Genomic DNA, 13288 nt, shown 5'->3' with positions numbered 1-13288 from the left:
TAGCTGTACTCAATGTAATCTGCTGTGCTGTGTGGTCTGCTGGGCTTCAAAAAAGTTTAATGGAGCCCTGGAGAGTAACTCAGAGCTGTATAATGCCTGCTTGTGGATGTGTGGCCCTGGGTTCAATCCTCATCTTCCCCTGTTCCCCCCCCCACAAAGCCTATTGAGGTTGGAGGCTAGTCAGCAGGACACCTGAAATGATCAAGGAGATTGGGGTGTAAAGATCCTGCGTGTGAGGAGCAGGTGAAATGGCAGACTTCTGTAATGAGGAGCCGGATGGAGGCTGGGGGAGCAGCTCAGTTGGCAGAGTGCTTTCCTAGAATGCATGAAGCCCTGGGTTCCATCCCCAGTGCCACCTGAAACCAGCCACGGTGACACACATCTATAAACACAGTATTCAGAAGGCGGGAGGATGGCTGAGTTGCACCCAGCATGGTGAGTTCCAGGTTAGCCTGGGCTACAGAGTAAAGTGTTTCTTTTCTTTTCTTTTTTTTTTTTTTTTTTTTTTTTTTAGGTAGGGTTTCATTCTAGGCTGACCAGAAATTCATTATGTAGTCTCAGGGTGGCCTTGAACTCATGCTGATCCTCCTCCCTCTCTTTGCCTCGTGAGTGCTGGGATTAAAGGTGTGGGCCACCATGCCCGGCTTGGAATTTTTTTAATGTATTTTATTTATTTACTTGAGACCATGTGAGCAAGCCAAGGCCTCTAGCTGTAAATGAACTCCAGACACATGTGCCTCTTTGCTCACCTGACTTTACATAGGAACCGGGGAGACAACCAAGCACCTTTAGAGCTGAGCCATCTCCCCAGTTTTTTTTTTTTTTTTTTTTTTTTTTTAGGCAAGGTCTCACTCTAACCACCCTGCCACCCTGACTTGGATTCTACTATCTCACCCTGTAGCTCAGGCTGGGCTTAAACTTGGAATGATCCTCCTACCATAGGCTTGGACCACCACCTAGCAAGAGCTACAAGGTTCTGTAAACTGAGTTTTCATTTTTTTTTTTTTTAAAGGCGGAACCTTAGTCAAGTCTCACTAGGCTACATGTTTTCTGCTAATGTGCAACAGCTCTTGAAGGGAAATGTAGCTAGTGGCCCAGGGGTGGCCAAGCCTGTCTAGCAGATCCTGAGGCTACAATATTCAATGCCAGGCACTTGGCTAAATGTTTTTCCATTCTTGGCTAAATTCAGTTTCACTGTGCAGACCCTTGGATTCTTCCCACTGGTGTGTGTGTGTGTGTGTGTGTGTGTGTGTGTGCGCGCGCGCGCGCGAGCGCGCGCACGCGTGTGTGTAAAGGGGACAGACACCGTCAGTCATGCTCCAGGTGCTTTCCAGAAACAAGAATGCTGGCTGGTACTTAAAAGAATTGATTTTAAGGCGCTGGACGGGAATGCTGGGGAGGTCCTTCCGCGAAGCCCGGAGCGGCTGGCTTGGGTCAGCAGCGAAGGACCTTGGGCTTCAAGGAGAAGCTCGCCGGGCTGCGGCGGGAGGCGGCCGTTCGGCCCGAGGGGAGCGCGGCGCGCGCTGGAAGGGTCAGTTCCACGCAGCCCTAAGCGGGCAGCCCCCTGCCTCGGCTCGGGGCCCGGCGGCCCGCCTTCGTTAGAGGGCGCTCGGGGGCGGGCCGCCGCCTCCCCGGCCGCCGCCGCCGCCGCTTCCTGCGCTGCTCCGCGCCGGCCGGCCGGGCGCACGCAGCCGCCGGGCCCTGGGGACCGCCCTGCCCGCCGCCCGGGACCCCCGAGCGGTGCAGGCCGGCCTCCTTCCGCCGGCCATGCGCTCTTCCGGCTCCTGCGGCTCCCACAGTCGCGGCCGGGCTCCGGCCAGCCCGAGGTACCCGCGGCGCGGGGGGCGCAGGCCTGGGGCGGCGGGCCGGGGCCGGGAACGCGCGGGGGGCGGGCGGGCGGGCCCGTGGGCGTCGCGTGGCCCCGGGAGGCGGAGGCGGAGGCGGAGGGGGCGGCGGCGGCCTGAGGACGAGGGCGCGGTAGGCCCCGGGGAGGAGGCGGCGCGCGGGGCCTCCGCCCGCCTCCGCGGACCCGCCCCGGTGACAGGTCCGGCCTCTGAGTCCCCGCCGCGCCTCTGTCCACAGACCGCCGCGAGCCGACTAGGGCGCCCGGGCGCGCCGAGCCGGCCGCCGCGTCCATGACCGCGACCCTTGGGCCGGGGACCGCCGCCGCCGCGCCCCGGGCCCGCGCCCCGCCGAGGCGCTGAGGTGAGCCCCGGCCGGCCGCGCGACGCCGCCGCAGCCGCGGAAACCGCTGCTCGTGGCCCGCGCCGCGCCGCGCCCCTCGCGGCCGCTGCCCCCTCGCCCGTGGCCTGCGCGTGCTCCGGCTCCCCTCCGCCCGCGTCCTCGGACCCCTGCCCTGCTCCCCCGAGCAGCCCGGGACACAAAAACCCCGCGGCTGCCAGCGCGCGTGCTCGGCCCGGGCGGGGAATCCAAGGAGCCGGCGTGGGGCCCGCACGCCGCCCCCCCGGGCCGGGAGGTCAGCGGCACGTCCCCGGGCCGTCCGCTAGCGCGCGGCGAGGGCACCGGAGGCCGGCGCGGCGTGTTTTCGCTCGGGTCCCAGAGCGCGGCCGCAGAGAGCCGCGGCGCGGGCCGCCGTCCCCAGCCAGGGAGCGGCCGCGGCATCATCGCGGGCTAAATATATTGTGACATGCCCCGCGCCGCCCGAGCGGCTCCCTTGACCTTGGGGCTCCTCGGCCGCGCTCTGTCCCCCTCCGGAACTTGCCCCCCGGGTCCCCGAGGTACTGCACCCGGGAAGGAGCCCATCTCTGTGCCGCTCACGGCTTAGACGGGTTGGATTTTGTTTCCCTTTCTAAATGAATTTTTCTTTTCACTCCAGAGACACAAAACCGACTCCAATGTGAGAATGGCCGTGACTTTGGAAGAAGCTCCCTGGCTGGGCTGGATGGTGGTGAAAGCCCTGATGAGGTTTGCCTTCATGGTCGCCAACAACCTGGTTGCTATTCCGTCCTACATCTGCTACCTGATTATACTGCAGCCCCTTCGAATGCTGGACAGTAAACGGTTCTGGTATATTGAAGGAGTCATCTATAAATGGCTTTTAGGAATGGTGGCTTCCTGGGGATGGTCTGCTGGATACACAGGTAAGAGAGAGAGCACTTTTATGCAATGCATATGGACGAATTGACGATGCTGGGCTTCAATCAGGAGCCATGCTTCAACATATATTATGCTTTGAGTTGAAGAGCTTTTACGTTTTCAGTGTTTAAAAAAATAAATAGAAAGCAGGTCTGTTGGCTTTTTCTTCAGAATCCCAGCGGGGAAGCATGGCTTTCAGAAGCATAATATTTTCATAATTAAATATTGACCACTTTCTTAATAAATAATAACTTACATTCATTTATTAAAACTGATCTGCAAAAGCATCCGTAGAGGAATAGGAATATGTTGTACATGACTTGAGGAGACCTTATAAAGTGAATATGTAAGATACTTAGTCCACAAACATTAGGAATGTAGAAAAGCAACTGAGCCATATTTTTGCTAAGACATTTAAAAGGTTTTTTTTTTCCATTTAATGTGATACTGGTCTGTATTAACATTTTAAGTCAAGTTTCCGTCTATGACTCTTTTCTGTTAGGTATGTTTCTTTTGTTTTCTACAATCTGTATTTTATCTTTTAAACCCAAGCATATTAAATTAAATAAATTATCTTTGGCAAGCTAATTTATCTCCTGAGTGTCTTTAAGCAGATTTCTATTTCTGCTTTTAAATTGTATTTTGGGAAAAAGAATAGCACTGTTCTGAAGGGGACTTTTGTAGAACTAAGTTTATTTTCTGTCTGTAAACCTTATATACTTTGTGAATTTATGCTTCTGCCAAAATGCTATATCCTTTTCTGTGTATTTGATTTTTTTCTATTTAAGATGAGGCTAATAAAAACAGTGAGGCTTCTAGTACTCATAGGACATGGAAGCTTTTAGTATGGAAATATATAACTGGTGGGCTGATTCTTTAGTGAGCATGCTGCAGATGCTCAGCCAGGGATCTGCAGTCCCTAGTTTGGAAGAGTCAGGCAGCACGGCTGCTCTCCATCTTAAAATCCATCTCTCTCTTTCCTGCCCAGGCTGCAGCGGCAGATTTTAACCATACACATGAAAAAGAACCAACAGGACAGAGCTTGATGGAGTCTGGGGGACTCCTGCTATGTCAAAATGGCCCCCGTTCCCCCAGAGGAAGGCTTTCCCCCCTTCCAGCAATGCCTTGTATTGTTACTCTACAAGCCTCTTGGGTAGTATATGTGCCCAGATGTTGAGATGCCATTGCTTCCTAGATGTCATAGGTGAGCTCCTAGTCCTTATCAGGACCTGTGGTAGCAATAGCAATGGTAGGGAGAAAAAAGTTCTTATCTAATTGTGAATCCTTATCTGAATTGCACTACTGTCTTTGAGTGGCTTTGCTTGATATATAGTTGGAGCTTTCCTAATAGGCTATGTGGTAACCAGTGGCTTTAGTCTTTGCACTGTGTACTGAAGTTTGCTTGTTTCACATAAGTACATTGGCTTCTGTTGTTATTGTTGTTGTTTTGTTTTTTAAAGTAGGGTCTTGCTCTAGCCCAGGCTGACCTGGAAGTCACTGTATCATCTCTGGGTGGCCTTAAACTCACTGCAATCCTTCTATTTCTGCCTACCGAGTTCTGGGGTTAAAGATGTGTGCCACCATGCCTACCTCCACTGGCTGTTTAGAAACAACTTCTAGTTTATTCCACTTAAGCACAACGAAATAACTGGAAGTTTGTGTTGTATGTGGTAAGTATTTGTGTGTGTCAGCTTAATGGGAAGGTGGAAGAAATTAGTTTGTATTTGACCTTGACATTGTGAGGAGTCCAGTGCTTCTGACTTGAAGTTAGTCACCCTATGGCTAGACATGCCACTCCTATAGTATGGTTTTCTGTTTGTTTTGGTTTGGAGTTTTTGATTTGGTTTCTCTTATGTAGCCCAGGCTGGTCTTGATCTCGTTCTACCCCAGCCTCTGGCGTTCTGGGTACAGGTGTGACCTACAACACCCAGCTGTGGTGTACTTTTGCCTGTTGTCTCCGGGCATCTCTCTTGCTGACTATAGGACTGGAGAGGAGAGTTGCTTCTACTGTAGCTTGGAAAGTGTTTTTGACCCGTCTTCTGTCTTTTAGTCTCTGAAACATTTACTTTTTTCAGGCTACTGCATTTTTGCAACTTGATCATTTTCTCATTCAAATACAGAATATTACAGTCTGCATGTTTTCAATAGTTTTCTATGGAGCACAATACTTGTTTTTAGAGAGTCTGGTCACAGTCTCATGATAACAGAACACAGTCAAACAAAGTAGGGATGAATTTTGCTGAGAGCCACAGCCAGATTTAAAAAAAAAATAAACTAACATAGGAGTTGATGAGTAGTTATACAAATAAAAGGATCTCTCAGTTATATCAGCCTTTCTTAGCATTATGCATTTCATTTCTATTTTTTAAATTTATTAATTTGCAAGCAGAGAGAGAGACAAAAAGAAGCAGACAGAGAGAAAATGAGCATGCCAGGGCCTCCAGATGCTGCAGACGAACTCCAGATATGTCACTTTGTGCCTCTGGCTTTACATGAATACTGGAGAATTGAGTCTAGGTTGTTTGACATTGCAGGCAAGCGCCTTAACCACTGAGCCATCTCTCCAGCCCCATGCATTTCATTTCTTCCCTTTGTATAAAGGGAACACTGGAGCGTCCCCTACTCCCTTTCTCTGTGCTTAAGCTTCACAATTGGAAAAGTGAACATTGTGAAAGGAATTCTGTTCAGTTCATGTTTTAGGTCAAAAATTTCCAAGTTTTGCTGAGAAACCATCTTAAGGGAGCCTTAAATGTGAATTAGGAAGCTGACAGTTGAACACTGGCATAGAAGATAAGTTTTTAAATCATGACATGTCAGTGTAAGACAAGTTGATTACTTGATTCAGGTTCTGAAGGCATGATGATGATCTGCTCTTCCCTGCCCCACGAGAGCCACTAGCTGCATGTGATTTTACATTTAAATGAATTACATTATAGGGACTCAGTCAGTCAAGTGCTTGTCCTTCAAGCAGGAAGACCTGAGTTTGGATCCTAAGCACCCATGTGAAAGCTGGGTATGGTGGTATAGGCCTGTAATCTCAGTGCTGGAGAGGTAGAGACAGAAGGATCTTTGGGACTTACTGGCTGGCCAGTCTAGCCAAATTGGTGAGTTCCAGGTTCGGTGAGAGACCCTGTCTCGAGAAATAAGATGGAGGGCTGGGGAGATGTCTCAGTGGTTAACAATGCTTTCTTGCAAAGCTTTCTGACCCAGGTTTGACTCCCTAAAGCCATATGTACAAAGTAGCACATGCATCTTGAGTATATTAGCAGGGCAAGAGGCCCTGGCATGCCCATATTTTCTCTTTTCCTCTCTCTCTTAAATAAATATATTTTTTTTAAATAGCCAGGCCTAGGAGGAACATGGGGAGTTTGAGGTCAGCCTAGGGCCATAGAGTGAGTTCCAGGTCACCCTGGGGCTAAGAGCGAGTTCCAGATCAGACTGGGCTAGAGTGAGACACTATCTTTTAAAAAAACAACTAATATGGAGAGGGATTGAAGAAGACACCCAACATTGACCTCTGGCCTCCAATTGCACATGCTCACATGCACTTGCTCCTACCCACCATGTGTGCTCACAAATACCACATGCACAGACACAAAAAGTTTATGAAATCAGAGTTCAGTTCAGTCACATCTACCAGATTTCAGGACTCGGCACTAGATGGGCCAGTGCAGATACAGAACATTTCTGTCATTATAGAAAGTGCTGCTGGAAGGGCTGGAGAGATGGCTTAGTGGTTAAGTGGTTGCCTGTGAACCTAAGGACCCCGGATCAAGGCTCTATTCCCCAGGACCCACGTTAGCCAAATGCACAAGGGGGCACACACATCTGGAGTTTGTTTGCAGTGGCTGGGAGCCCTGGTGCACCCATTCTCTCTCTTATCTGCCTCTTTCTCTCTCTCTCTGTCACTTTTAAATAAATAAATAAAAATGAACAAAAAAAAATAAAAAAAGAAAATGCTGCTGGAGACAGAGATAATAAACAATATTTATGGTTTTCTCCATTTTTATAGGAAAATTACATTTTACCTCTTTTTTTTGAGACATGGTCTCATGCACCTCAGGCTAGCCTTGAACTTGCTGTGATGACCTTGAACTTCTGATCTTGTCTCTGTCTCCCACATGCTGGGTTTACAGCACTTGGTGTGTGTACCACCACATCTGGGATTTACCACATACTGGGAATTGAACTAGGACTTTGTGTATGCTAAGCAAACATGCTACCAGTGACTACATCCATAACCCACATCTTATCTTTATTAAAAGAATGTCTTCCTCAGTTCTAAACAGATTTTTGGCTTGAAGATGCAGTTTAGTGATAGAACACTTGCCTATAATGCACAAAACTCTGGTTTGATCCTCATCACTACTAATAGACTCACTGTATCGCCTAGGCTGGCCTTGAACTAATTGTAGCTTCAGTTTCCCAAGTGCCATATCACAAGCTTGAGCCATCATGCCTGCCTTCCAAGAACCTTGCTTGTAGCCGGGTGTGGTGGCGCATGCCTTTAATCCCAGCACTCGGGAGGCAGAGGTAGGAGGATCTCTGAGAGTTCGAGGCCACCCTGAGACTCATAGTGAATTCCAGGTCAGCCTGAGCCAGAGAGAGACCCTACCTCGAAAAACCAAAAAAAAAAAAAAAAAAAAAAAAAGAACCTTGCTTGTATTTAGTTTGCCTTCTCAAAGATGGGGAACTACCTGTGAACATACAATATAGTAAAGGAATTTTTCTAGTCTTTCTGCCTGTTTCTGACTTAGTCCTTTCAGGGGAACATGTTTCTTGAAAGAACTCTGAAAACAATGGTTTTTTTTATCCTAACTTTCTACTAGGTAATGGTGGTGATGATTACCACAGGCCTTCAGTGGAAAATGGCATACAGTTCCTCATGTTAAGGAAAAGCCCTGTGCCATCTGTCTTTACTCTGATAATTTGAAGGCAATTTGAAAAAGGTTCTGGCTTAATTAGTGGTCTACTTTTGGGGTATGAGAGACTATGATAAAAATAAAATGCTTATTTAAGATAGTTTTTGATTTTCATTCACTTATTTTGATAACATCATTGTTATCAAAACACATTTAATTAAAGTCTCAGTACATGAAACAGTTTAAAGATATCCATTGTAAGTGGACACGCCAGAATTCCCATGTAGAATTGAATCTTTGGGCCAGAGTCTGGCTGGTGGGGAGGTAGGGTGCCAGGGGCTTTGCTGTGGAGCTGGCTGGTTTCCTCAGCTTGGGTGTTTACTTTAGGCGGCTTCAGGGAAGCTGGTGCTGATAGGCTGCAGCAGTGTGTGTGCATCTGTGTGGACTATTTGGCTATTTGGTAGGGTTCTACTTTTGTGTTGGGGATAACGATTTGCTGTTTCAAAAAAAAAAAAAATAATAATGTTTAGGAATTGTATGTGACCTTGACCTTCTGGAGAAAGTCGAAAACAGAAATCTTCAGAGCAGTTTATTTTTCAACCGTCAAGTCATAAAACCAATTTAGTATGTCAAGATGAACATTCTTAAAATGTGAAACTTTAAAAAAAATCATGAAATTAAAGAGTTAAATACAAAGGTCAGGAACATCTGTATCTGTAGAGTGGTGTTACAGAGTTCGCTTTTTTAGACTGCAAGTGCAGGTAGCATTGAAGGGCGTTGTTTTGTTGGAAAGAGCTCTGTGCTTAGAGCTCTTGGGTCAGGCCCTGATTGATCCAGCTTTAATGTCTCTACTCTCGGGTGAGATGTGATGCTTGCCTGCTTCCTGCCCTGGGTCTTTGGGCTCAGAGTTAGTAAGTGGCTTCTGTTTGTTGGGATGGAGCCCAGGGCCTCACACATGTTAGCATGCGTTCTACCCTTGAGCTACGCACCTCAGTCATCTCCTTCCTGGTCCCAAATGAGATTCCTTTGCTGCCTGCTTTCCTGAATGTTCTGCTGTCAAGATGGTTGCAGTCCATGAGATATAAACCCTGAACCAGATCTTGTTAAATCCATATTTGCGCATTGAGCATGGTTTTATTGAACTTGTACTATACATGGGAGCAGGCGCCCTGGAAGTGTTGCAATGCACAAGACATAACTGAGGGCTTCATGGTCTTCGCAGCAGACTTGGTGGAGAGACAGTGTACCATGAAGGAGCGCTTAAGAATGATGCACGAGGAGGGCCTCCTGATGGCAGCAGAAGTGGGAGGTTGTGGGGAGGGGGATGTGTACTGGCTTTAGGAGAACATGAAGCCTTCAGCTTCCTGCTTTTTTGTGTCCTCCTCCCCCCATTAGGGAAATATTTCTCTTTGGGTTTCTTGTCTAACACTATCACCAGTAATTATAGTAGATTCAAAACATTTGAATAATGTACCAGTTTGAAATTTGCATCTTTGTGGCAATGTATTAGCTAACTTTTATTGATGTATAAGCCAAGAAGGGTTCTAAATACTTCACTTTAATGAGTTTGTCATTTTACTTCACACTTCCCTGTTCAGTTATTTTGTGCTTGCTACTGTTGTGTCAGGTTAGTACTATTATCACCCCTCTCCTTTTGTTATTGATGTTGAAATTGCAGCAGAGGTTTACAGCTCCTTCCCCTTCAACACTGACTGAGTTGATGTTGCCACAAGTTTATTTTTGTATTTAAAGAGCCAACATTGATCTTTAGATAATGTTCCTAGAGGGTTTCTCAATTTTTACTACCCTCTGTGCCCTTTTATTTCAGAGGCATGAGATCTCTTTCTGAAATAACAACCCCAACATCTGAAAGCAATATCACAAGTGTAGATTTTTTTCAGGAGGCTAAAAACATTGTTTTAATGAAAATACTTGTAGTATATTAGAAATTTCATAATATCTCCCCCCCCTTTTTTTTTGAGGTAGGTTCTCACTCTAGCCCAGGCTGACCTGGGAATTCACTCTATAGACTCAGGGTGGCCTTGAACTCACAGTGTTCCTTCTACCTCTGCCTCCTGAATACTGGGATTAAAGGCGCGTGCCACCATGCCTGGCCATAATATCCCACTTTATGTTTTCTGTTTTCATATGTATAAATTTTAGGTCCTTAACTGTATAGTCTATTTTTCTTTGATTTTTTTCTGATATTTAGAAAGATTTGTATTTTTGACATTACTTGACACACTATTCTGTTTTTTTTAAAGAATAACTTTTAAAACAAAGACAGGTCTCTTTTTAAAAATGACTTATTTATTTGAGAGAAAGAGAGCATGTATGGTGTCCTGCTAGGCCATGTAGCCACTGCAAACAAACTTGAGATTCATGCGCCATTTTGTGTATATGTCTTTATGTGGGTACCGGGGAATTGAACCCAGGTCAGCAGGCTTTGTAAGCAAGTGGCTTGAACTGCTGAACCATCTCCCCAGCCCCTACACACGATTCTTTATTCTCTACTGATAGTAACTATTTATGAATAAAGGTATTTTATAAATATTTGCAAACAGTAGGACAGAGAAAGAGGGATAGAGAGATAATGAGCACATCAGGCAGAGTGCCATTGCAAACAAGCCCCGATGCATACGCCACTTTGTACATCTGACTTTACATAGGTCCTAAGGAATCGAACCCAAGTCATTGGGCTTTGCAGGCAAGTGCCTTAACTGCTGAGCTAGCTCCCCTAAAAAGTTTTTAATTCTTTTTTTTTTTTTTCCCATTTCCACTACTCAATTTCAGTCAGTTATGTTTATTGGCAGTAGCATGCACATTTGTCTGTTGTTTCGCTTATACTTGTAGTACTTGATTTGTGAGCTTTAAGGCTACCCACTGACTCCCAGCTGTTACGCCAAGGTAATTAGTGAGCTTGTCCTTTCCCTTCTAGTTTATGTTGTTGCTGTTATATAAGACGATGACCTATACTGCATTCTCTTTGAATCTTTCTCTTCATCTGTTTTTGTCTTAGTTCTCTAAGTAAATATAAACAGTGCTCACCCAAGTGTTTATAGGAGTTTCTCCCAGTCATCCTGTGGTTGGCTGAAGTTTATCCTCTAGTACAGATTGAGCTTCCCAAATCTGAAATGCTCCAAAATCTAAAACTTTGGACATGATTTCACAAGTAGAAAATGCCTCACTTGACTTTGTGAAAATGTAGGTGCATTAGAAATACTACGTGACATTACCCTCAGGCAGTATGTGTAAGGTACTGTGGGTACATGAGACATGCTGTGTGACATTACCCTTGGGCTGTATATGTAAGGTATATATTCAGACTGAGAGATATTTATGTTTACACTTGGGTCCTTCCAGTCTCATTGTGTATTTGTAAATACTGTAAGCTCTAAAGCCCCCTGAAATCTTTTAAAATATTTTTTTGTTTATTTTTTATTTAAATTTTTTTTTTAATTTGAGAGCGACAGACACAGAGAGAAAGACAGATAGAGGGAGAAAGAGTGAATGGGCGCGCCAGGGCTTCCAGCCTGTGCAAACGAACTCCAGACACGTGCGCCCCCTTGTGCATCTGGCTAACGTGGGACCTGGGGAACCGAGCCTCGAACCGGGGTCCTTAGGCTTCACAGGCAAGCGCTTAACCGCTAAGCCATCTCTCCAGCCCTATTTTTTATTTATTTATTTGAGAGAGACAGACACAGGGAGAAAGACAGATACAGGGAGAGAGAAAGAACGGGTGCACCAGGGCTTCCAGCCACTACAAACGAACTCCAGACGTGTGCGCCCCCTTGTGCATCTGGCTAACATGGGACCTGGGGAACTGAGCCTTGAACCAGGGTCCTTAGGCTTCACAGGCAAGCACTTAACCACTAAGCCATCTCTCCAGCCCCACCTACCCCCCACCCCCCCCCCCCGCCCCCGAAATCTTAACTAGTTTTGCTCGCAGGCAGTTCAAGGGACGATCAGCCTACAGTGTCTCAATAGGGATCATGGGAATAAAATGGGGATTTTTAAATAATATTTCAATAACTTTATGTTTTACATTTAAAGGAAAGCTTAACAGGTTATAAAATCCTTGGCTCACACTTTGCTGGAGTATCTAAATGTCTTGTAATATTAAATGTTGCTGTGCAGTTGCAGGAAGCCAGGTTAAATTTTTCCATTATTTGTGACATTTTCTTTTTGCCCATTTGCCTAATGGATTCTTCCTACCTATGATAAGTAGTACTTTACAAGGATGTGTCAGAGTGGCTATTAAATTCAGTTTTTCCTGATACATATTTGCTATTTTTAAATTTATGGATCAAGTATGATTCAGGGCAGTTTTCTTTAATTGTATCTATATTTATTGCACATCATTGTTTTGGTTTCCTTTATGCAATCTCATTTTACGTCATTTGTATTAGTTATTTTTACTTTAATTCTTTTTTGTTTGTTTCTTTGAAACAGTCTCATGTAGCCCAGGCTGGCTTTGGAACCCTTATCCAGCTAAGGGTGACACCGAACTCCTGTTACTCCTGTCCCCGAGTGCTAAGACTACAGGTGTGTCACAGGATACCCCCCCCCCCTTAATTTTTTTAAACACTTTCATTTGTATCTGTCTTGAGTGGCTTTTTTTTTTTTGCTTTAAAAAATATTATTTATTTATGAGAGAGAGAGGGAGAGAGAAATAGGCAGATAGAGAGAGAATGGGCATGCCAGGGTCTATAGCCACTGCAGATGAATTCCAGATGAATGTACCACCTGTCCATTTGGCTTATATGAGTACTGAGGAATTGAACCTGGGTCCTTCAGCTTTGCAGGTAAATGCCTTAAGAGATCTTAAGTGATCTCTCCAGCCCGTGAGTGACTCTTTTCTGTCCTTTATTCTCCTTTCAGTTTCTTCTTCATTTATGTAATTAAAGACAAAAGTTTCCCCTTGTTAAAGTCTCTTGTGAAATGGAGACCAGTTTTTATCATTTAGCTAGTTTTTGTTGAAGTCGACCTAAAAGGAAGTAGCTTCCCAAGTGTGTGTGTGTCTCCTCTCTGTGGTTCCAAAGCTTATTTTTATTGTTTGCATACTGTGTTGAGAATTGAAACCAGGGCCTTGTGCATGCTAGCCAGGCACTCTACCCTGGAGCTACATTTAAACTTCCTGAGCTGTCTTGATTCTTGGACTATTTACCATTGCATATTGTAGTAGTTTGAATATATGGACTCAGGCTTGAAATTTTAATCTCCAGTGGGCAGAGCCCTACTGGGGAAGAGGTGTTTGGGGCCAGATCTTCATCCTAGCACTTCTAGGCGTGTTCAGAGTAGTTTGAGCTCTGGCTGTTTGTCCTTGCTAG

The 13288-nt window shown here is 45.8% G+C and overlaps 1 protein-coding gene across 5 annotated transcripts in view; it reads left to right on the top strand.

The window, feature by feature from the left end:
* The first annotated feature begins 1272 nt into the window (after positions 1-1272).
* Positions 1273-13288, top strand: part of Lpgat1 (lysophosphatidylglycerol acyltransferase 1) — an 82358-nt gene continuing 70342 nt past the window's right edge. The window contains exons 1-2 of one of the 5 annotated variants that reach the window (XM_045154176.1): positions 1273-1352; positions 2837-3101. In XM_045154176.1, coding sequence (XP_045010111.1) covers positions 2864-3101 — 238 coding nt within the window. In that variant the 5' untranslated portion in view covers positions 1273-1352; positions 2837-2863. Of the gene's footprint in view, positions 1353-1499; positions 1532-1704; positions 1827-2167; positions 2206-2836; positions 3102-13288 lie in introns of those variants that run through there. The other 4 variants (XM_045154195.1, XM_045154201.1, XM_045154183.1 and 1 more) reach the window with 4 other exon arrangements.

The sequence above is a fragment of the Jaculus jaculus genome, chromosome 1 (assembly GCF_020740685.1).
Source record: "Jaculus jaculus isolate mJacJac1 chromosome 1, mJacJac1.mat.Y.cur, whole genome shotgun sequence".
In the NCBI taxonomy this organism is placed as follows: Eukaryota; Metazoa; Chordata; class Mammalia; order Rodentia; family Dipodidae; genus Jaculus; species Jaculus jaculus.
This window is presented reverse-complemented; position numbering and strand designations above follow the sequence as displayed.